The sequence below is a fragment of the Agrilus planipennis genome, unplaced genomic scaffold, assembly GCF_000699045.2.
Source record: "Agrilus planipennis isolate EAB-ADULT unplaced genomic scaffold, Apla_2.0 scaffold251, whole genome shotgun sequence".
Lineage (NCBI taxonomy): Eukaryota > Metazoa > Arthropoda > Insecta > Coleoptera > Buprestidae > Agrilus > Agrilus planipennis.
In genome coordinates, this window is record NW_020439110.1 from 139,398 (window position 1) to 162,936 (window position 23,539).

At 34.8% G+C, this 23,539-nt stretch overlaps 4 protein-coding genes across 4 annotated transcripts in view; all 4 read right to left on the bottom strand.

The window, feature by feature from the left end:
* Nucleotides 1-3,129: 3,129 nt before the first annotated feature.
* On the bottom strand, nt 3,130-8,061 carry LOC112905350 (facilitated trehalose transporter Tret1-like). Its single transcript, XM_025977550.1, has 6 exons — nt 7,899-8,061; nt 6,617-6,720; nt 6,321-6,539; nt 4,480-4,882; nt 3,707-3,841; nt 3,130-3,638 (listed from the first exon to the last, which is right to left on the bottom strand). Exons 1-6 carry the CDS (start codon nt 7,954-7,956, stop codon nt 3,130-3,132), a joined length of 1,428 nt encoding a protein of 475 aa, XP_025833335.1. The 5' UTR covers nt 7,957-8,061.
* A 1,664-nt stretch (nt 8,062-9,725) lies between these two features.
* On the bottom strand, nt 9,726-12,949 carry LOC108740430 (facilitated trehalose transporter Tret1-like). Its single transcript, XM_018474742.1, has 6 exons — nt 12,762-12,949; nt 12,593-12,696; nt 11,987-12,205; nt 10,518-10,920; nt 10,324-10,458; nt 9,726-10,266 (listed from the first exon to the last, which is right to left on the bottom strand). Exons 1-6 carry the CDS (start codon nt 12,817-12,819, stop codon nt 9,752-9,754), a joined length of 1,434 nt encoding a protein of 477 aa, XP_018330244.1. The 5' UTR covers nt 12,820-12,949; the 3' UTR covers nt 9,726-9,751.
* A 1,062-nt stretch (nt 12,950-14,011) lies between these two features.
* On the bottom strand, nt 14,012-17,822 carry LOC108740432 (facilitated trehalose transporter Tret1-like). Its single transcript, XM_018474743.1, has 6 exons — nt 17,674-17,822; nt 17,513-17,616; nt 16,785-17,003; nt 15,663-16,065; nt 15,472-15,606; nt 14,012-15,412 (listed from the first exon to the last, which is right to left on the bottom strand). Exons 1-6 carry the CDS (start codon nt 17,729-17,731, stop codon nt 14,898-14,900), a joined length of 1,434 nt encoding a protein of 477 aa, XP_018330245.1. The 5' UTR covers nt 17,732-17,822; the 3' UTR covers nt 14,012-14,897.
* A 2,624-nt stretch (nt 17,823-20,446) lies between these two features.
* The window catches only part of LOC108740457 (facilitated trehalose transporter Tret1-like), a 24,376-nt gene continuing 21,283 nt past the window's right edge, over nt 20,447-23,539 (bottom strand). Inside the window, exons 2-6 of the mRNA XM_025977538.1 lie at nt 23,431-23,534; nt 23,133-23,351; nt 21,949-22,351; nt 21,065-21,199; nt 20,447-20,997 (exon numbers count right to left, since the gene is read on the bottom strand). Coding sequence (XP_025833323.1) covers nt 20,495-20,997; nt 21,065-21,199; nt 21,949-22,351; nt 23,133-23,351; nt 23,431-23,534 — 1,364 coding nt within the window. The 3' untranslated portion in view covers nt 20,447-20,494. The remainder of the gene's footprint in view (nt 20,998-21,064; nt 21,200-21,948; nt 22,352-23,132; nt 23,352-23,430; nt 23,535-23,539) is intronic.

Consider the following 23,539-nt stretch of genomic DNA (forward strand, 5'->3'; position numbering starts at 1 on the left):
GGATGCAAAAGTCCGGCTCTGGCCTACTTCACTACATTGAAGAATCTTTGTTCTTTTGTTTATTGGCCTATGTGGCTAGCGTTATACCAATGGAAGAATTTTCATTTATAATAATCGAGTCCGTACACATAATGTATTTGTTAAATATTTGTAATTTAATTTTTTATATAGCATAAATTGCATAATGATGTACCATATAATATCAGAGAAGATAAAGAAGTAACGAGAATCAGAGAGTGAGTGTTTTTATTCCAAAATTGAAGTATAACGAAAAATGATTTTGTTCTCTAATTAATTTTATATACTTACAATTAGATTAGATTCTTAGATAAAATAGATTAGTAGATAGTAAGTATAAGTAGTACGTATTTTAAACAAATTAGTTGACGCAGTTAGATCACAATAACCAGATGATTGTTTTATAATTCCCACGTGTAGGTATATCTGAATTCATCACTTCGAGTTCCCGACTTATAACTTTGACATGAAACTGTTGATTTATTACCTATAATATTTTTCAACCTAATCAGCCAATTGTACATATTACAGCAATAAATAATAATTATTAAAAATTATCCTGAAAACCTTTAGTAATCATGTACAATCCGATGTTCTTGAATGGTTTCATTTTATGAGGTTTTAAATTTCGTATTAATTGCTAGCAAAAGTACAAATATATATATAAGGAAAGAAAAAACATTTAAAAAATCAGTATAAATATTTTTTTGGGGGAAGTTCTTTTACTAGTGTATCATAAATAGTGATGAGCGAAGCTAGACCAAAACTGTCCTGTCCTGTAGGACCAATATCAAGTTTTCTCATCACTAATCATAAAAAAGAATCAAAAAATTATTTTTCGATTTTTCTTCTGGTGTTTACAGTAAGTTTTTGCTATAAGCGTTTCGATATTAGTAACCTTTACTGTATATCTTTTAATCAGCGATTTGAAAAACGTGAATGATATCTATAATATTTCATACTGTCATCATTAAAATCTTATGTATCTCAATACGATTAAAATCATTGGGATTTGAAAACGTAATAAAAATTAAATAAATTTTTTGTATTGTTTCCTTATCAATTTTGTAAAGAATGAGATATCATACTATACACTGATGTCAAAACGGTACTTAAGACAAAATTATTGTACATAGAGAACTTAAACAATATTTTCGATTTTTGTTTTGCAAGCCAAACATTTTGAATATACTTCGCTGTAACAGTTCTTTATAGTGAAATGAAGATTTAGGCTATAGGGCCCTGGTGCAAGTGAACTATTTTGTCCAGACGTTTCGTTGGCTACTGCGGCTGACATCCTCAGTTGACAATGTGAACGTTGCACTACCACTGAGGATGTCAGCCGCAGTAGCTGACGAAACGTCTGGACGGAATGGTTCACTTACACCACGGTTCTATAGCCCGAATCTTCATTCTACTATGGATTCTGGCTGTGAAAGCCTTTGTTCTTATGTGGTTCTTTTTTATTTTAACAACTTTAATCATTTGTTATTTGATTATTGTTCACACAAAAAACACTTTTGTTGTAAAGTTTTCGCGGACAACAACAGATACTTATAGGGTCGACGTAAAATGTGAATATTGCTTGATATTCGACCTTGATGTCCGTGATCTAGGATTGTTGCTCTTTCGGTATGACAGCCGATGTATTCGTTTATCTGAAGTTTTGCCAACTAGTGTGGTTGACTTCCCCGGGGAACGTAGCGAGGGCGTAATGTCCTTCCGCCACATTCACTAGGAATGTGGTCCATGGACCCTTTCACTTTGTAGTCAATGCGACCACCATCCTCGTCAGACAGCCCTCCATTGCCGCGCTTGGGCTTACGTCTTTATCAAATGCCAACAGTCCAAAATCTCCCTCCCTAATGCTCATATTGGTACCTTTACAGTGTCTCCTGAACGGTTCGAGCACGTCCAAATCGATTCCATCGTTATGTCTTTTTCCGAAGGACACAGGTAATGTCTTACTTTCATTGACCACTTCTGGCAGGGATCAGAGGTGACATTTCTTTGGCACCAGGAAGCAGAGATACCGCCAGTGAGTTTGATGATCTTCTGCGTCTGATCAAGACCAAGCAGGTATCAGTTGAACCGATTGTTGAGCATTGGCCACATAAGGACCTTGCAGCCAATGATATGATTGAGCGTCACAAGAATAAAGAGAAAAGACTGTCCATGATGGACCTCTTCTACTTCCAGAGAAATTTCTTGTAGACACCTCCTGATCATCAGAGGCAGCATTACCAATTTTGCCTATGAACTACTCTAGTATTTTCAGGCAAACTTTTGCGTTGTTTTAGGACACACAAGGAGTATATCTCCGCGTTCCTATGAAATGGTTTCTCGGACTGAGAAAGACTTCACACTCTTAATATACAAGGCAGAAATGCTCCAGTTTCTATCTGGCGACTCAAACAGATCTACATCATCACTCCACAACAACTACGACCTTATTCCTGTTGCTTCAATCAAACAATCAAACTCTTCCGTTGCAACTGGATGCAGATCAGCGATATACAGATAATACTGATGTGCTAATATCCATGACCCATACAAAGAATAAGTTTCTAAAGATAAGAAGCTCGAAGTTTTGTGTTGGAACTATTTAGACTGTGAGACTAGTAGAGGTGCAATACGTTGTCGAAATCACTACTTAGTGCGCACCTCTGTTTAAATTTCGACGATATTTTCATTGTGACTAAAAGTATTTAACTGATTTACATATTGATTAATAATTTTAAGTTGGTAATAGAATGGTTAATTTGGGTTAAGGAAAGGTAATAGGAAAATGCAATCTTGAAATTGATAACGGGTTTTATAACATTATTATACTGTTGTTATTCTGCATTCTTCATAAATTCTAAAAACTCCATCNTTAAAAAGAATTTTCCACATAATGGGGGTATGGGGTTGTAGGGGAAGTGTTCTGACGGTATAATTTACTTAAAATATTCCACATTCCGGGAAAAAAATCGTAAGCTATTTTCCAGTGCGTATATATATAAAAAAATGTGTGTACATCGACGAAAAATAGTGGTAGAAATTTTTCTCGCTCCATCACTCAACCTAAAATAATTCAAAACTATTAGTATTAGGCTAAAAACCAATTTGTTATAATTTACTGATAGATTCTATGCCTCCAGCAGTCTCCACCCAGTTCTTATTGATTTCCATTTGTATTTGTTGAAAAGATTTTCCTTTTGTTTCTGGTAAAAAGAATATGGCAAAGAAAATACCAAAAACACAGCATCCGCTGAATATCCAAAAAGAGACATACAACCCCCAATATTCATTCAGAGGTTCATAAAATAATTGAATGAGTACAGCGATAGGAGTTAGTACTGTTCCAATTGTCCCTATCGCAATACCTTTGATATTGATTGGATATAGTTCGGAAACAACGACGTATGACATAGGATTAATGCCAACAGAATTGGACATTTCAAAGACGACTAAACAGGTCAATGGTAACCATGTTACAACTTTCATATTAAAAGATTTGGTTTCGTTAATGTAAAAATACGCCCCGAAAATAAACATACAAGTCGCACTGACAATACAGGATATAAGTAAAAGAGGTTTCCTTCCTAATCGATCTACCATTTGACCAGAAAGAGACACTAAAAGAAAAGTGTGATTAATGTTTGTATTGTATTTAATGGGTAAATTGTCATTTATGATAACTTACCAGCAACAATGTTAACTATTCCGAAAATTAAACTTGAAAGATCGGATGAAATTGTGCTTTCACTTGCGTCCAATATTGTTTGCAAATATGACTTTATGATCGGGCTGCCCGACATGTAAAAAATAAAATTTAAACCTGAAATGGAAGAGTTAATGTTAGCATAAATGTTCCAAATCATATTGCAAGGAGCGTTTGAAATCGCAAATAAAAATTTCTTCAAAAAATGCCTACATAATGATAATGAAATGTATGCTTAGGGTAGGAATGAGGGTCTTGGTGAGTATTTAGACACGACAATACTGAAAATATGTCTATATTTCCTTGACACTCCCTTCAGATTTCCCGAACCTTATCAGAAAACTTGCTTCAATTAGGAATAATCTAATTATCTTTGATTATTTTTTGTGCTGTTAAAATGATAAACTTCTATTCCTTGTCGTTATAGAAGTCGATAAGAAATAGACGAAATAGGACACCTTCTCAGGCATGAAGGGCCAGTAAGATACATATTGGAAGCAGAAACAAAAGTTAAGAGGGGTAAAGGTATTCTTAGAATAAATTAGTGTTCACAAATAGTTAAGGATGTGGGATGTCCTAGTTTTAAGAATATGCAAAGATTAGCTCAGAATAGAAAAGGGTGGAGGCGCGTGTCCTACCAGTTTTGGTACTTATGATGACTATATTTTTATGTGATTTTATTTAAAAGAGCATAAATAATGATTTCTACATTAGCTTTACAAAAGTACCGAAATGAATGTATTGTGTCCACTCACCAACGTGGAGCAGTATACATTTTATATATTTCCTATTACAAATAAGTTCATTAATAGACGATGTATTTAGCATATCCTTCTGTACAGACTCAGTGATTTCCTCCAGTCTCTTTTTGACAAACTCTTTATCAGAGTCATTGCTTGCTAGTTTCCATATTACTTTTTCTGCGTGCTCATGTTTGTGTTTTTTAATGAGATAATAAGGCGATTCGGGAATCAGCAGAAGGCATACAATTGCAATTAATACCGTGCATATTGCCATAATCGCAAAAGTCCTGTAGGATACGTATGGACCTATTACCAGTCCGATAACAGATCCACAAGTACTTGAAAGAACATTAAAATAACCCAGTCTTCCTCTGTTATCGTTATCCGAAATTTCTCCAATGTACATAGGTGAAATCTGAAAATTTTAAATTGATATTAGTATTTCTAATGGAAAATGAGTTCTTTTTGATGGTCGCGGAAAACCTGGATGTCATTTGTTTGTGTATTATAAGCAGAAAGGTGAAATAGTTTCATTCAACAGGAGATTTCAACCACATGAAATAAATAAACCTAAAACATATTTCTAAACGCCTTTTTGACTTTGGGCTTTTAGTGAGTGTTGTAACAAAGTATCCTTACAGATAGGTCATTCTTCTTATTTGAAATATCGGGAAATCGATAATATTTAGAAATGGCGAAGGCCCCGGGCAATGAACAATTAAATGTATTTGATATTCAGCTTTTATCAGTGGCTTCATCTTTATCAAAGTTTTAATTACTTGTAATAAATACTATAATTATAACCAATGAACAATTTCAAAAACTTTACCTGTTTCATATCACACCTAGCAGAGATGTTCACTTTTTTTAAGTTTCCATCGAAATTACTTCAGCCGTTTCGTAGATGATCCCGTAAAGATCAATAAAAGGCATATAGTAGCATATAAATTAGATATTTTTGCGTACAATAAAGCCGCAAGTAATCGATACCGGCAACGCGACGCTTTTGATGTACCGAAAGCGTGCCGTACGTCAATCTTATAGAGACGCAGGAACGTAATAAATCGTAACAAATTTATTTTGATTCATGTTTGTAAGACTTATTTAGCATATTCTTATAATTATGAAAATTACTGGGAAAACCATGTTGCCTCAACCTTCTACCACCTGGTACATCTGCTTTTTAAGTATTTTAGAGCAATTTACCACGTAAGGGGGGTATGGGATTGTAGGGGAGATGTTCTGACGGTATAATTTACTTAAAATATTCCACATTCCGGGAAAAAAATCGTAAGCTATTTTCCAGTGCGTATATATATAAAAAAATGTGTGTACATCGACGAAAAATAGTGGTAGAAATTTTTCTCGCTCCATTTTTTAGTAATTTGACATCAGTNTAGATATTTTTGCGTACAATAAAGCCGCAAGTAATCGATACCGGCAACGCGACGCTTTTGATGTACCGAAAGCGTGCCGTACGTCAATCTTATAGAGACGCAGGAACGTAATAAATCGTAACAAATTTATTTTGATTCATGTTTGTAAGACTTATTTAGCATATTCTTATAATTATAAAAATTACTGGGATAAACCATGTCGCCTCAACCTTCTACCACCTGGTACATCTGCTTTTTAAGTAATTTAAAAAGAATTTTCCACATAATGGGGGTATGGGGTTGTAGGGGAAGTGTTCTGACGGTATAATTTACTTAAAATATTCCACATTCCGGGAAAAAAATCATAAGCTATTTTCCAGTGCGTATATATATAAAAAAATGTGTGTACATCGACGAAAAATAGTGGTAGAAATTTTTCTCGCTCCATTTTTTAGTAATTTGACATCAGTAACTTACGTTAATACAAAGGATTGCTCCCGTTCCAGCAATAATTCTTCCAAAATATAAAGTGATTGGACCAGAAGCAAACAATATAAAAATCCAAGAGATTAAATTCAATACAGCTCCAACTATAAATGATATTTTCCGACCAAAAATATCAGGTCCATATACAGTAAAAGCGCTTCCCAAAATGAAACCAAAGGTATAAAAGCTTACAACTAGAGAAGCTTGTATCTGGAATATTAAAAGGTATTCTTTTTTTTTTGACATCCACAGATTTTTGCTATAGTATATTGTATTTTTTCACTTACGGTAGTTAATTTTACGCCTATGGGGGAATCATCAGATTCGAGTTGTGGGATAAATGGAGAAGTCCATGATCCATGAATTTCAGAGGCAGTAATCGAAACCAAAGCTGATAAGAAGTTTACAAAATATTATGATGTAGTACTTAATAGCATCTCTTATTAGTAATAAGTAACTAAAACTTCTGTAAAATTAGAAAGAGGAGACTGTGGTAAATATTAATTGAAAATTAATTACCACAAATAATTTTATTTGAGCGGACACGTGTTTCGCCCACTTCACACGTGGGCATTATCAACGCGAAAATTAAAAATTAGAAGAAAAATAGAATAACAACCAGTAACAATATTTAATTATTAATAGCATTTTTCTATAGATGGAAAAAAGGGCGGAAGGATTATTAGGGGAAGATCAATTTGGCTTTAGAGGAAATAGCGGAATGCGAGAGGCCATTCTAGCTTTACGGGTAACACACAGAAAATGATAGAAAAAGAAAAGAGCAGATAGAAAACATAGGATTTGTAGATTTAGAAAAAGCTTTTGACAATTTTAAATGTAGGGACGAGTTACAGAGATAGAAATGTGATACTTTGTATAAAGAACAATAGGCAGTTATAGAGCTGGAGCCCTAACGTAGAGAACTAACTAGCAGTATTAGCATCTAGTAAGGAGTTAGAGGTAGCTTTAAATAAAATGGAAGCGGTATTGACAAAACAGTATTGTATGAAAAGTAAGAGCGAATTTAAAGGTAGGATACGAAAGATTAGAAGAAGTGGCAGATAATGATGAAGGTGTAAGTTTGAAGCGCGACGCTGTACGGTGCTCGCGGCTGAAAAGAATAGGATTCGAATTGAAGTGTTACAGGCGAATGATGAGGATATCGTGGATAGAGAAGGTTAGGAAAGAAGAGGTATTAGAAAGAATAGGAGAACAGAGGACTCTATGGAAGTCAATAAGAAATAGGCGAGATAGGTTGGTAGGACACCTTCTCAGGCATGAAGGTCATATTAAAGGCAGAAACAGGAGTTAAGAGGAGTAGAGGTAGACCTATTTTAGATTACTGTTCGCAAATAGTTAAGGATGTGGGATGTTCTAGTTTTAGGGAAATGCGAAAATTAGCTCAGTATAGAAAAGACTGGAGGTGCGTGTCTAACCTGTATTAGGACTGATGACTTTATGATGATTTCGTCCGCCATTTGAGGAACTGCTCACGTGATATCATCACGTGAACACGAGATCCGCCTCCATTGCGGACGCTTTTGGAATGAAATTTAGAAAATAACTTACCAGCGATACAGTAAAAGTATTGTCTGTACCTCCATTTGGAAATAACCACTTGTAACATTACAGACAGGATAATAATCAATGCCGTTGTCTGAAAGTGCTAACTGTTAACACTGTACTAAACAATACCTAAAATTTTTATCTATTTACATTCTAAAAACGTATCGTAACCATCTCTGAAAATTTGTCAATTTATCGATAAGATACTTTGATATTTATATCAATTCAGTCTACTTTGACAATTATTTACATAAATGGTTTATCTTTTTGATTTTTTTTATGGCGTACTTGTAAAACTTTTTTGATGTCTGCGACTTGAATATTAAAATCTTTATCAAATTTAGGTGTTTGTTTTTTTATAGTCATTCAAATTAGTCAAAAAACCAATTGTCTTTCGTTTTCTTCCTGTTCAATATGTGTTTCGTTTCGTTGACCTTGTTTATTTATTGCAGTTCATTTACTGTGGCTACTTTTCACCAAGGATTTTGGTAAGATTAAATCGTAGATAAAGACTCTAGGGAATATGATGGGTGAATTAGCTAACATGCGCGAACAAAATTGCTTCATTAAGGAGTAAGAAAGCTAGATATAATAAATAGTCAATTTGCAGTCGTTTATTCAGTCGTCTAACAACATAAACAGTTATGGGATTCCCCAGGCAAAGGACTTGTATTCAAGCCAGAAGTGTATGGGATTCCGAAATTTCTGCTGATGAGCCCTATCGTAACGTTTTGTCGAGTTCAATTTATTAGCACTGTTTCTAACACAAACATGAAAAGGGCATTCCAAAGTGGATTTCGTTGGATGTCCATGTTTGGTTTAACTACGCCACTGGCAAGTTGTGTAATGCAGAAATAGATTTTTGCTTGTGTATCATAATATAAAAAAGAACCGAAACCTACTTAAAAAAACTACAAAATGCAAGTCTGCTTAATTAATCAATAAATATAATTACTGATTAAATTAATTAATTTTCGAAAAACGTTAACGGCGTATTAAAAATTAATCGTTATAAAAAACATGATTAAAACCATTGTAATTTAATAGAGAAGTAAAAAACTAAATAACAACTTTTTGTATTGCTTCTTTTATCAGTTTCTCAAAATTCAGGCACTTCACACTATGGAAAACAATGAAATCAAAATTATATTTAAAAAATAAGATAATGAGTCTGCATAGAAAGTATTTTTGGAAAATCGAAATCGATTTTGGTTTTGTAAAACCTAAAAATTTAGGAATCTAGGTACCTCTTTATTGCAAGTCCTAAATTCAGCCACTTAGAGTATAATTATCGTTGCATGTAAGATATTGTAATTTTTATATTGTTTTTGGGTATCAAAAAGTCATGAGTTAAGGACGCCATATTAGTTTCCTTACGAAAACCACGTTTTGGTTAAATGAGATGAAAAGAAAACCAAAAATCACCTTCGAAAATTAACAGTTGTACCGATACTACAATCTAATCCATTCTAGTAAAGTAAAAAACTTCATCTTTACAACAGAATTTTGGGAAATCCAAAAAAACGCTGTTATTATGGCAGATTTAGGTTAATTTAGGGATAGGAATGTTACTTTCTTGATTAGTTCTTCCATCAAGTATCTCCATCCTTTTATCCATTCCGTCCCCCCTCCCCCATAAAGCCAAATATTAGTGGAGAATAGGATCAAGATTATTAACTTACTTCTAAAGCCAGTTAATAACTCGTCTCTAGAAGAATCATCTTTACTTCGTTTTCGAAATAAATGCAAAAACGCAATTTACTAGAATCCCATAAACATCCAAATTAATCCAATCTTGAAATATTTGTACCTAAGTATTATAATAACAAAAAAAAAACAAAAGTTTATTTTAAACATTAGAATTTTCCAGTTTCTTGATTTTTAATATTTAAAGTTTCGTCGCTTTTTCGTCGATTAAGTATCTTTTGAATTTCATCAAATGATTTTCCCTTTGTTTCCGGGAGTACGAAGAGTCCGAAGAGAAATCCTAAAAAACAGCAAAAACTGAAGAACCACAAGCAAGTATACTCTCCCAAAATTTCGCTCAAGGGCTCAAATGAAAATTGAACACCAATAGCCAGAGCTTGTGCCAGAAACGCAACTGCGGACACGGCGACAGCTTTTATATTCATTGGATACAATTCTGCGGCAATAACGTAATGTATGGAAATAATTCCAATTGCAACAAACACTTCAAAAAGCATCAAACTGGTAACTGGTAACCAGGAAATTGCATCAATATTATAAGAAGTGGCGTCTTGAAGATAAAAGTATAATCCTAAACAGAACATGCTTATAGAACACAACAATCCGGAAACCATAAGCAAGGGTCTTCTGCCAAAACGATCAACAATTTGTCCGGAAGCTAGGGCTGAAAATATTTTAATTAATTTTTTTAATAATTGTTGAAATTATCAAAAATATTTACCACTAACAAAACTGATGATTCCAAAGATAACACTAGCAGTGTTTGAAGACATACTACTTCCTGTTGCTTTAATTATAGGCTGCATATAGGATTTAATTATAAGATTACCACAACACATAAATATCAACTTTAAAGCTACAACAAGTACTCGATGTCTAAACCAATGTCCTTATTAGAAAAAATAGGCTACTTACAGATGTGAATAAATAACGGTTTCCTATAGATTTTGTTGGTTAAAAGTTCGTAAATAGTTCCTTTATTTTGCATGTCTCTTTCTACGGAAGAACTGATATCTTCTAATTCTTTTTCTAAAGAGCTTTCGTCGGATGCATCGTTGGCCAGTTTTTGAATGACCTTTTTGGCTTCTTCCTTTTTTCCTTTTTTGATTAAATGATACGGTGATTCCGGTATGATACAAGTACATATTACAGGAATAATTGAGGCGCCTACTGACAGAAGGGCGAATACCTTAAAGGACACATAAGGTCCTATAATGAAGCCTATATCCGATCCAAAAAGTCTCAAAATTGTCATTAGAAAATTCAGTCGACCTCTGTTGTCATTGTGTGATATTTCACCAAGATAAACGGTACCACACTAGAAAGAAATACGTATGTGAATATTTTGAAAATTGAAATCGAAATGAAAATAATGGACTACAAAAATATATTTTAAATGTTTTTATTAATTTTAACAGGTGAATTATGTCGTCCAGCTACCAATATCGGATAATAAACTAAATACTTAGAGGCTAAGGTAATCACTTAATAAGTTCCAAGAATAGTGTAGTAAAATAGACGAATTGTTCAGTCAGAATCGTTATAGAATACATTCTACAGGACCTAAATAATCAGGATTCGTCATATCACAAGCTTCAATACGAATTTTTTGTGTTGAAAATATTTAGTGGAACAGCAATTACTTTATCAATGATCAGGGTCAGACTTGCTCCAATATTGAAACAACTACAACAGATGACAATATTTATGATATTAATGAAGAGACAATTGATGCATCCATTTTCTTAGAACAGTGAACAGAAATTCTGCAAGAAGAAAATGAAGACGAAGGAATAATTGTCGAAGTAGAATTAGACAATTATCTAATACACTAACATTTAGAAGAAAACCACCTATTCCACTTTGATCATTAGCAATATTACTATTTTTTCAATCAATAAGATACGATCTGATCAAACTTTGTTAATGACAATAGATCGTGAAGTATACCTACTGGGGAAACCACGTTAAAAAAAAATGCGCCAAGTACATTACCTCATAGGTGGTGCGGAAATGTGTGCAGATTATGTAAAATATGAATTTTCTAATGTTTAAAACCGCGACATCTCACGAATGGTGAGTCGTAAGTGAAAAAGTGACTGGACCATTTTTGTAGAGAATTGTATGATATACAACTTTTGTCTGACCTATTTTCACGATAAAACTTACCGTTTTCGAGAAAAATGGAAAAAACCTTAATTTTGCATTTTTGACCTTGAATAAAAATTTTTGCATGATCGAAGGGGACTTTTGACATTTTATTTATAATGACGTATTTAACGTCTCTGCCAATTTTTAGCTCTATGCGAATTTTTCCTAAGTTATGACTTATTTTTGTCTATTTTGACTGGACCATACCCACTTGATACCCGATAAGAACTTACGTTCAAAGAAAGTCCTATAGCTACTCCGCCCAATATTCTGGATCCACATAACATTTCTATCCCATTTGCGAAGTACATTAAAACCCAAGATATCAAATTACAACTGCCTGCTGCTATTAAAGCAGCTTTTCTTCCAAATATATCCATTAGCCACATAGTAATGATGCTACCTAATGTGGCACCCACGCCGGCCATACTTACAACAGTCGATGATTGAATCTATAGTAGGTAAAATAAAAAACATGAATAAGTAATTTTATTTATTTGATAGAGGTTAATAATTAATATATATTTTTTAACATTAATGTGAATTAAGATTCAACCCCCTACAGATTACCTCAAGTTAATGAGGAAGAATTGTAGGTACTGTCATTCTCTCGTTGGAGATCGAACGCCGCGTCTTAATTATATTCACCAGTAGTTTACCACTAAGCTCCGAGAGGTGACAGCACCAACAACAAGAAAACGTTTTGTGGTAGAGTATTTATCTATTTATGCGTAAAACCAGAGGCTCGAGGTTCGACGCCCGGCGAGGGAATGACAGCGGTAACACTTTTTACTAATTAATTTGAGATAATTTGTAGACAGTTGAATGTTTTACTTAACTGTATCCAATTTAACACCTATTGGCGAATCTTCAGACCGTATTTGAGGTAGAAATGTCGAAGACCAGGAGTCATGAATGGACGTGGCGGCCGCAGTTGTAATCGCTTGTTAGACAAAGACATAAATATTAAGCGTTATTTTCGGGCACGTCTTTTTTCTTGATACATACCACAAATGCAGTACAAATACTGCCTATATCGCAAATTTAATAATTTATTTCGTAGCATCCTGTCGGCCGGTCAAGAAAAGTACTTATACCATCTACTTTACGGGTAACTTCAGAAGTGATTGAATTATGTGGTTGCTTACGTATTATTTATTCGTATGCTACACTGTATTGATAATAATAATTGATACCTACTTATATCTCCACGTTCGCCTTTTACAAAAGCGAGTTATTGAAAAAAATATAAGTATTTAAAAGAACGATAAGCAGTTTCAATTAGTTAATAATAAAGGAGATTGGTGATTTTTAAGTTTTTATTTGATAGAAATAAATGAGAGAGAAAGAGCGAGAGAGAGAGGAGAAAACATTTTCTAATTAACCGAACAAGTGGTACATCACTTGAGCCAATGATAATGTATGACATTGAAAGTCGTTTGTTTTCTGTCTTCACATCTATTTATCCCAAATATTTTATCTTTTACACGTGCAGCCCGGCAAGTGTTTACAGGGTGTTCTGAGATGCATCATAAATGTATTGGGTCAACGGATATGCATCATGCACACCAAAATACAAATATGTATGTCATTAATTAATTATTGTCAAGACATGATGACATTACGACAGGAACAGGGTAGGTCTAGTGAAAATAAAAATGTGCTTCTTAGTAAAATTTTATGTAAAATTGCGGATAGGGGATTCTAGCGACAAGAGCTCGACATGAGTATGAACTACTAATGAAAACTGCCCTTAAAACGGATCTGACGTATCTACCTTTAGGTGGATGGTAAAGGCTGTAAAAAGGGTAATCCGCTGCAGATCTAACTAGAAATGCCTGAAGTTGCAGTGCATTTGTGAGTGGAGTGTATTTCGCAGAGGAAATCCATCCCTTCACTTTTGCCATATACAGCAGTGGCCTAAATGTCGGTAATGCTGCGATGATATTGATTAAAAAAAAACCTTTAAGTGTTTAATTCCCATCTGCCAGTAATGCTGGTGGGCGAGCAGTCCCTCCGGACTACGCCAGAAGGTAGAGGGGAAGATCCTCTTGAGTCTCCTTTCAGAAATCGTGGGAACGGTTGGGTGGTGGTTCGGGTGAGAAAGATGAGACGGACGAAATGAAGACAGAAGAGAATGAAAGATTATCGGTGGACTACTATTACTGCCCCAGCATTTGCCTAAGTGATCTAACGAAACCACAGAAAAACTTGGACCAAGGCAGACGGACCCGGAATCGAACTGGCGTCCTCCCGAATGATAAGCAATGGTCTAAACCTCTAGGCCATGCCGCTCAGTGATATTGATGATGTATTTCTATACATACGACCAATGCTGGGCTATTCAGTTTATGAGTAGGTGGGTAAATGCCTATTGTTCCAGGTATACTGCCATCGCCAACGGCGTACGCCATCATCGGATACGATTTCGTCACCAGGTTCCACTACATCTGGGTATTGCATGGGCGACCCAAAACGGACGTCGGCCCGCGTAACTTTTTATATTGAATATTGTCAACTGTTTGCTCAAACTGAAGACTCCACTTTATTTCCTTACGTGTTGTTTAATTCATTCCCGCATTCCATTTCGCAAGTTGAAACTTTCGGAAGGAACCTACTGGTTGAACTGTAAAGCCCGTAGGACTTAATAGATGCATATCTAATATTAAAATTAGCGATTAATTAATTAAATAGATGAAACACGTTATCATTTATTATAAAAAGTAAAATTTTCTCCTACACCACTCCTTATGATGGAATATTTTAAAAATCATCTCGTTCAGTTTTCAAGTGTACCTGTATGAAGAGACTACAATAGAAAAACGAAAACAAAATGGTAACCTTAATAACAATACTGTTAAACGATGTTTGGTTGGTATATAAATAATCTGTTTCAAGCTGAAAGGTATAAGATACGTCAGTCTTTAATATAGGTATAAATAAGCAAAAATTGGTATCTTATTAGTTAAAGTAATCACTGTTTACATTAACATTATTGTAAAGAATTTTCTAGTAACCTATTTATTTATTCAAACGGGTCTTAAAGATAGTTATTTACTTTAAACAATAACTTTAAATAGGCGTTTAAATAACTGCTCTTTTATAATGCTGGTTATCGGTCTGTATCGACTGACTCCTGACTGCTTAGAATTTTCCGGCTTCTTGATTTTTATTATGAACAATTCTTTCGCTTTTTCCTCGGTTAAGTATCATTTGAATCTCATCGAATGACTTTCCTTTTGTCTCCGGGAGTATAAACAGTCCGAAAAAGAATCCTAGCAAGCAGCAAAAACTGAAGAACCACAAGCAAGTGTACTCTCCCAAAATTTCGCTCAGGGGCTCAAAGGAAAATTGAATAGCGATAGCCGCGGCTTGTGCCAAAAACGCAACTGCGGACACGGCGACAGCCTTTATATTCATTGGATACAATTCTGAAGCAACAACGGAATGTATTGAAATGATTCCAATCGCAACGAATACTTGGAAAAGCATCAAACTGGTAACTGGTAACCAGGAAATTACATCAACATTATACGAAGTGGCGTCTTGAAGATAAAAATACAATCCTAAACAGAACATGCCAATAGAACACAACAAACTGGAGACCATGAGCAAGGGTCTTCTGCCAAAACGATCAACAAGTTGTCCGGAAGCTAGGGCTGAAATTAATTCGTATTAATTTTTTTATTGATTGTTAAAATTAACCAAAAGTATTTACCACTAACAAAACTGATGATTCCAAAGATAACACTAGCAGTGTTTGAAGACATACTACTTCCTGTTGCTTTAATAATAGTTTGCATATACGATTTTATTACAATGTTACCACAACAGATGAATACCATCTTTAAACCTTGAACAAGGACTCCAAGTATAAATCAACGAAATCAGAAAAAATAGGCTACTTACAGATGTGAATAAATAACGGTTTTCTATAGATTTTGTTGGTTAAAAGTTCATAAATAGTTCCTTTATTTTTCATGTCTCTTTCTACTGAGGAACTGATGTCTTCCAACTCTTTTTCTAAAGTGCTCTCATCGGATGCATCGTTGGCCAGTTTTTGAACGATCTTTTTGGCTTTTTCTTTTTTACCTTTTTTGATTAAATAATACGGTGATTCCGGTATGATACAAGTACATATTAGAGAAATAACCGAGGCGCATGCTGACAAAAGGGCGAACGTTTTAAAGGATACATAAGGCCCTACGACGAAGCCAATATCCGATCCAAAAACTCTCAAAATTGTCATTAGAAAATTCAGCCGACCTCTGTTGTCGTTATGTGATACTTCACCAAGATAAATGGTACCACACTGAAAAGAAAAACGCGACGTAAATAAATATTATCAAAAAACGGTTGGCTACGCCGGGATTCGTTTTCAGCAAGTAGATATCCATACAAGTGGACCTTGTTGGAGCATACGTAATCTAAAATGTAGCATCGTACTACAGATGGCGTTTACCGCGCCATTTGTGGTATTTTCTAAAACACACTGTTAAGACAGCACGTAAAAGTTGGTCTGTGTTCTGTCGGAGCTGTCTGCGACGCGCTGATGAGATCCAAAAAGATCGAAATCGCCATCCGCGTCTGGCAGTTTCGACAGAATACAGACCACTTCGAATTATTTTATTTATTAAATATTACCGAAGTTTGCCTAAATGAAAACAAAAATGTATTTTCATTTTTTTTGTTAATTTTAATTTGCGAATGACGTCATTTAGTCTTATATTATCGAAATGATTGTTACCAGGAATGTCACTATGTATCACAACTGTTTACTAGCTCCTAATATCGGATAATAATCCAAATACTTAGGAGCCATGATAATCATAATAAGTTTCAAAAATAGACGAATTTTAATCAGCTAGAACAGTAGAATATATTCTATAGAACCTAAATAACTAAGATTCGTCATATTGTGAAGCCCTAATAGGAAATATAATTTAATTTTTTGGATCGGAAATATTTAGTGAGGCATCGGTAGCTTCACCTTCGCCTGTCAACAAATGGTGATAAATCATAAGAACTTACAGTCAGAGAAAGTGCTAAAGCTATTCCACCTAATACTCTGGATGCACATAACACTTCTATTCCATTTGCAAAGTACATCAAAATCCAAGATATCAGATTACAACTGCCTGCTGCTATTAAAACACCTTTTCTTCCAAAATAATCTATTATCCACATGGTCGTGATGCAACTCAGTGTGCCACCTACGCCGCCTATACTTACAATAGTTGACGATTGAATCTATAGGAGAAATAAAAGAGAAATTGGTAGGTAAGCATAATATTTTAGTTTGTTAGAATTACATGAAAAACTGTTTTAATACTATATATATGAAACTCTTTTAGATTTAATAGTGGTTAATATGAAACATTAATGTGAAAATTCATTTTCAATTTTTTACCCACCACTTGCCGGGATTCGAACCCGGGCCCATGACTTTACCCACCACTGCTCTCCACTAAACTACCAGAAATAACATACCGTTTCATATAGTATATAGTATTAATATAATTACATTAGTTTGACAGATGTGTGTCCTAATAAGTACAGTTTGTCGTTGTTGCTGTTGTCACCTTTTGTAGCTTAGTCGTCAGAGCGTTGGCGCGCAAAGCGAAAGGTCCAGGGTTCGAATCCCGACGAGGGAGTGACAACAGCAACAAATTTTCTTGATTAACCTGAGGTAGTTTATAGTGGGTGAAAAAATTGAAAACGAATTTTCACATTAATATTTGAAAACTGTTTTACTTAACTGTATCCAATTTAACACCTATTGGCGAATGATCAGAACGTAGTTGAGGTAGAAATGTCGACGACCAAGACATATGTATGGATGCGACGGCCATAGTCGAAATTCCTTATTAGACAAAGACATAAATATTAAGCATTATTTTCCTTTTTTTTTGATACATACCACAAACGCAGTACAAATACTGCCTATACCGCAAATTTAATAACTTCTTTTGCAACATCTTATCTGCCGGTCAAGGAAAATGTTCCATCTGCTTTACGGGTAACTTCAAAAGTGATTGAATTAAGTGGTTACTTGCGTATTATAAATTCATATGCCAACAAACTGTACTGATAATAATAATTGATACTTATATCTCCCCGTCTGCCTTTTACAAAACCGAATTATTGAAAAAAAATGTTTGGAAGAACGATAAGCAGTTTCAATTACTTAATAATAAAGGAGATTGTTTGAAGTTTTTGTTTATAGAAATAATCAACTACGGTAAAAAGATTTGCTAATTAACCGAACAAGTGGTACAATAATTGAACCAATGAGTGACAGATAATAAATGACAATGAAAGTCTTCTAATTTGTGCCTTAAGATCTACTTATCCTTAATTTTTTATTTTTTACACGCGCTGCCCGCCACGTGCTCAGGTACATCCTAAGTGTATGGGTCAATTGATATGGATCATGCTCACACCAAGGTACATATATGTATGTCGATAGTGATTAATCGTCCAGTTTCGTCCCGCGTTCCTAGCTTTGGTCACTGTGACAGTACTTTTAGTCTAGCGAATGATTTCGTATGGAATACTAACCGTTACAGACACTAAATTTTATTGATGATTAAAAAATATTACTGATTGTAAGTTGACTAGTGACGACGCAATCTGCAGCAATAGGTGACCATTAATAGGAATGCTATTTGCTCGACGTAAGTTAATTATTATTTGGCTTTACCAAAGGTAAGACTACTAATATACACATAACGAAACCAAGCACCAAAGAGACCTGCTGAAAGAGAGCTTTCTAGAACAAGTGCTGTAGTGCCGTATTGGTTTTTGGGTAAGGAACAGTCAAGTGCTTTAATAAGGGCAGTGGATACTCTATTGGCAAGACCGAGCGACATGTCCTACAGGTTTAGACCGTTGCTTAGCATTCAGGAGGACGGCGGTTCGATTCCGGGTCTGGTGGCCTTGATCCAAGTTCTTCTGTGGTTTCCGTAGATCACTTAGGCAAATGCTGGGGCAGTAATATTCCACAGATAATCTTTCATTCTCTTCTGTCTACATTTCGTCCGTCTCAACTTTCTCACCCGAACCACCACCCACCCATTCTCACGATCCCTAATAGGAGGCTGAAGAGGGCCTTCCGCTATCGAGCGGCATGGCCTAGAGGTTTAGACCATTGCTCAGCATTCGGGAGGACGGTGGTTCGATTCCGAATCCGGTTGCCATGATCCAAGTTTTTCTGTGGTTTCTTTAGATCACTTAGGTNAAGCACAATTTTATAATAATTATTTACAATAACAAAGAATGGCACAAAGAATGGATGTCGACCAGTGTGAGCATCCGATTTGATTACAAATTATCAAAAAATCAAAAGACTAATTCGGTATATTAAGTAAGATAGCATTTTTGTGATAAAACTTTTACGATATATTCTATCAAAAGCGATTGTGCAAAGCCCCGTGGATTTTATAAATATCTTAATGTTTTAGCAATATTTTGAGGTTATTGTCTAGATATTTCTCAACTAGTTGTCTTACGTTCGTGGTGGGTGACCTTGATAGGGAGGTGCGGCGTCTCTTTTTGCAGAAAGAGGAGGACCGCGGCGTCTCTCCTTTCTGCGTGTGGACATCTCTCCCACAGTGTTGGGATGTTGATTTGAAAAATTCTTCTTTTATTATACTCATGTTTATTAAGAGTTCAAGTTTATTATATGTACTTCAATAAAGCATAAGGTAGTATCTATGTGGGTTTAGAGTTGTTTTGATGTCCGAAACTAACTGATTACGCAGCATCTCTCCTGCATTAATTCTCGAGGGGAACCCGTTGGCTGCTATGCGTAATGATGGTAGATACTTACATTGTCATCAGACTTTCTCAATAGTTCTTCAGTTTTCCGAAATGCTATCGAAATCAATGCCTTCGCGAATTAATTTTTTGAATTAAATTTACCCACTACAAACAACCTCAAATTAATGAGGGCAAATGTCTCATTACTAATAATGATTATACATTGGTTCGACGGTTTTGCGACCCATACTCTCAGGACTGTTGCGTAAAAACCAGGGGCTCGGGTTCGATTCCCGCGAGAATGAGCAGCAACAATTGTTCCTAATTAATTTGATGTTATTTGTAGTTAATTCAAAAACTTGATTCACTAATGCATATAATTTAACCCTATAAAAATATAATATATCTCGCTATCGAAATCCTTTTGTTACGCGGTCATGTATGTGTCGCTCAGTATGCTTTATGACCCTGACTGTTTCGCCTATAAAACTGGCTATATCGATTAGTGCTTTGCGGTTTATGGCATCGCTACAAAAATCATCCTCGCCGCCATATCGATTATGACCGGTGTATGCGTCATACCCTGACAGTTTATGTTAATTTATATCGCTTAATATATCTTTAATAATACTGACGATGATAAATAAAAACGAGACTGGCGTATTGATAAACAGAAAGAAAGGTCTGACCCGAACTAACCACAACAGTTTTGGTTAGTTGGGGTAAGATCTTTCTTTTTGTTTAATACTGACGCTACTTATAATTTTGAAATTGAAAGGGGTTGTTTTGAATCATTTAAAAGCGTGTTCAATCCTTATTTATTAATATTTCTAAATGGTCACTTCAACTTTGCCGATTTTCATTTAATGCTAAATAATACTCGATTTTGTTCTTATTAGAATTGTATTGGATACACAATAATAACACTATTGATATACAAAAATATAGTGACGATGTTAAAATTTGCGAAATTAATGTTATTAAATATGATTAATTGTCGTTTCAGCCATCTTCACTTTCTTCTTATTGATTTCCATTTGTATTTGTTGAAAAGATTTTCCTTTTGTTTCGGGTAGGAAGAATATGGTAATGAAAATACCAAAAACGCAGCATGAGCAGAACATCCAAAAAGTACTGTACAATCCCCAATAATTGTTTAAAGGTTCGTATGCCATTTGAATAAGTAAAGCGATAGGAGTCAGTAGAGCTCCAACCGTCCCTATCGCTATGCCTTTGACATTCATCGGATAAAGTTCGGAAACAACGACTTGCGGTATAGGATTAATACCAACGGCTATGAAAATCTCATAGACGACTAGACTGGTCAATGGTAACCACGTTACAACTTTCATATCAAAAGATTTGGTTTCGTTAATGTAAAAGTACACACCGAGAATAAACATACAAGCCGCACAGACGATACAGGAAGTAAGTAAAAGAGGTTTCCTTCCCAGTCGATCCACAACATAACCAGAAAAAAATACTAAAATTTAAGTAAATACTTAATGTTTCTATTTTATTCGGTTAATTAGCATACTATAATCACTTACCAGCAACAACGTTCGCTATTCCGAAAATCAAACTTGAAAGATTGGATGAAATTGTGCTTTCACTTGCGTTGAGTATTGTCTGCAAATAGGATTTTATGATCGTGCTACCCGACATGTAATACACAAAAGCTAAACCTAAAATGGATAAGTTAATATTAGCAGCAATACACAGATTCTAATAGAAATAAGTGCGGAGTTTTGGAGGGTGTGAACTAGTTGCAATAGACAATTGCATGGTTAGTCTAGCAGCAGACAATTACAATAATTTACAATCTGAAGCCAGCCCTGGATGACATTTCGTCTCCGAATGGTGTACTGCAATGAATAGTCTGCAGCTACATCGACGGAAAATGTAAACATTGCCGATTATTGAATAGGTCTATGACAGTACTACTTATACATAATATTTAGATTAAATAAGTACGTTAAAGCAGTACTATGTAAATGTGCGAATACAAAAAAAAATTATGTAAGTTACGTAAAGGCATCTATTCTATCTTTATTTGGAAATCATCGCTACACATTCACACGCGGCTGAAATTCACTTTCAGGTAATACTTGCGCCCGCTGCAAATGATAAGGATGCAGCACCTGTTGCATTAAAATTTGTCATACTGTCACATGAGAGAAGCCAATATTCCTTGCTATTTTGGGAGTACCATTTTGGGGGTTATTTTTTTTTTAAATTAAGGATCATATTATTATATGTTCTACAGTGACATACTGACCTACTGTATTAGAGGTTAACCGTTAATATAAACACCCTCAATCACACTTAATCTAATCAACAAAAAAAAACACAAAACAAATATTACACAGGGTACTGGTAATCACGACTGGGCACCGTTAAAAAGGCGGATAAAGAGAATATAATCTCCACTTACCAACATGGAGCAGCAAACATTTTACATATTTTCCACTGCAAAGAAGTTCATTAATTGATGATTTATTTAGCATATCTTTCTGTACAGATTCAGTGATTTCCTCCAGTTTCTTTTTCACAAACTCTTTATCAGAAGAACTGCTCGCCAGTTTCCATATTACTTTTTCGGCGTGTTCATAATTGTGTTTTTTAATGAGAAAATAGGGCGTTTCAGGAATCAATAGAAGACACACAATTGCAAATATAACGATACACATTGCTATAATCGCAAAAGTCTTGTACGACACGTATGGACCTATTACTAGTCCCACAACCGATCCACAAGCACCTAAAAGGACATTCAAATAGCCCATTGTACCTCTGTTGTCGTTGTCCGAAATTTCTCCAATATACATTGACGAAATCTGAAAATTCAACAAGTTAATATAACTAGTATCAAAGGAAAATGGGTTCTTTTGGCTGTCGAGGAAAACCTGCAAGACCGGGTGTATTTTCTAAGTAGAAAAGAAAATCATCTCATTCAATAGAAAATTTGAACTGAGGCCTAATACAACGGAAACTTGAGAATCTACATGTGATAATAAATGACATATGGAAAGGGAACGCAAAATTACCAGAAGAATGGAGGACGGGCATTGTGGCACCAATATACAAGAAAGACATATAGACGAGGCAAAAAAATATACAGGAGTTACACTTATGGACAATTGATATAAAATATATGCGGAGATACTAAAAAATTGGCTCGAGACAGAAATGGAAGAGCAGAATCTCATGGATGATACACAAATAGGCTACAGAAAAGGGATAGGGACACTGGATGCAATATACATAGTAATGATAGGCAATGAGGAAGAAATAAAGAACGAAAAAGGAGAACTCTTCCAATTCTTTGCCGATATGAAGGGAGCCTTTGACAGGATAAACAGAAAGAAAATATGGAGTTTAATGGAAGAAGAAAGAATAAATATGAAGCTAGGACACACACTCCACACACAAACCCACACACACACATGTACTGTAAGTAATTAATTAAGCTTTATAATGAAATGAGCATGAATGTAAAAATCATATTCTTTACGAATTTCGGATACTATGCTACAGTAATAACTATTATGGTAAAAGGAAATATGAAAACTAATTTAAATTAGCAATTTATCTATACAAGATATTACAGTAACTTACATGCCTACAAATGACTGCTCCCATTCCAGCAACAGTCCTTCCAAAATATAAAGTAATCGGACCAGAAGCAAAGAATATAAAAATCCAGGAGATTAAATTTAACACCGCTCCAATAATAAATAATATTTTCCTACCAAAAATATCAGGTGCATGTATTGTAAGAGCGCTGCCCAGAAAGTAACCAAATATAAAAAGACTCACAACTAGAGAAACTTCCATCTAAAATATTAGAAGGTATTCGTTTAATTTTCTTTTTTGGTATAAATGGGCATTGCTGGTATTGCATTTTTTCACTTACGGTAGTTAATTTAACGCCTATGGGGGAATTATCAGATTTCAGTTGAGGGATAAATGGGGAAGTCCATGATGCATGAATATCGGAGGCAGCAATCGATACCAATGCTGAT

Excerpts from the sequence above, each read along its gene's own strand:
- LOC112905350 (XM_025977550.1), bottom strand. The coding sequence starts at position 7,956 with ATGTTACAAGTGGTTATTTCCAAATGGAGGTACAGACAATACTTTTAC. Across the intron at positions 3,842-4,479 it reads ATGTATACTGCTCCACGTTG|GTTTAAATTTTATTTTTTAC; the intron begins GTGAGTGGACAC and ends CTTCCATTTCAG. Across the intron at positions 3,639-3,706 it reads AATAGTTAACATTGTTGCTG|TGTCTCTTTCTGGTCAAATG; the intron begins GTAAGTTATCAT and ends CTTTTCTTTTAG.
- LOC108740430 (XM_018474742.1), bottom strand. The coding sequence starts at position 12,819 with ATGCTACGAAATAAATTATTAAATTTGCGATATAGGCAGTATTTGTAC. Across the intron at positions 10,459-10,517 it reads ACCGTTATTTATTCACATCT|CTTTAAAGTTGATATTTATG; the intron begins GTAAGTAGCCTA and ends TACTTGTTGTAG. Across the intron at positions 10,267-10,323 it reads AATCATCAGTTTTGTTAGTG|CCCTAGCTTCCGGACAAATT; the intron begins GTAAATATTTTT and ends AAATATTTTCAG.
- LOC108740432 (XM_018474743.1), bottom strand. The coding sequence starts at position 17,731 with ATGTTGCAAAAGAAGTTATTAAATTTGCGGTATAGGCAGTATTTGTAC. Across the intron at positions 16,066-16,784 it reads CTTTAGCACTTTCTCTGACT|TGTGGTACCATTTATCTTGG; the intron begins GTAAGTTCTTAT and ends TTTTCTTTTCAG. Across the intron at positions 15,607-15,662 it reads ACCGTTATTTATTCACATCT|GTTTAAAGATGGTATTCATC; the intron begins GTAAGTAGCCTA and ends TCCTTGTTCAAG.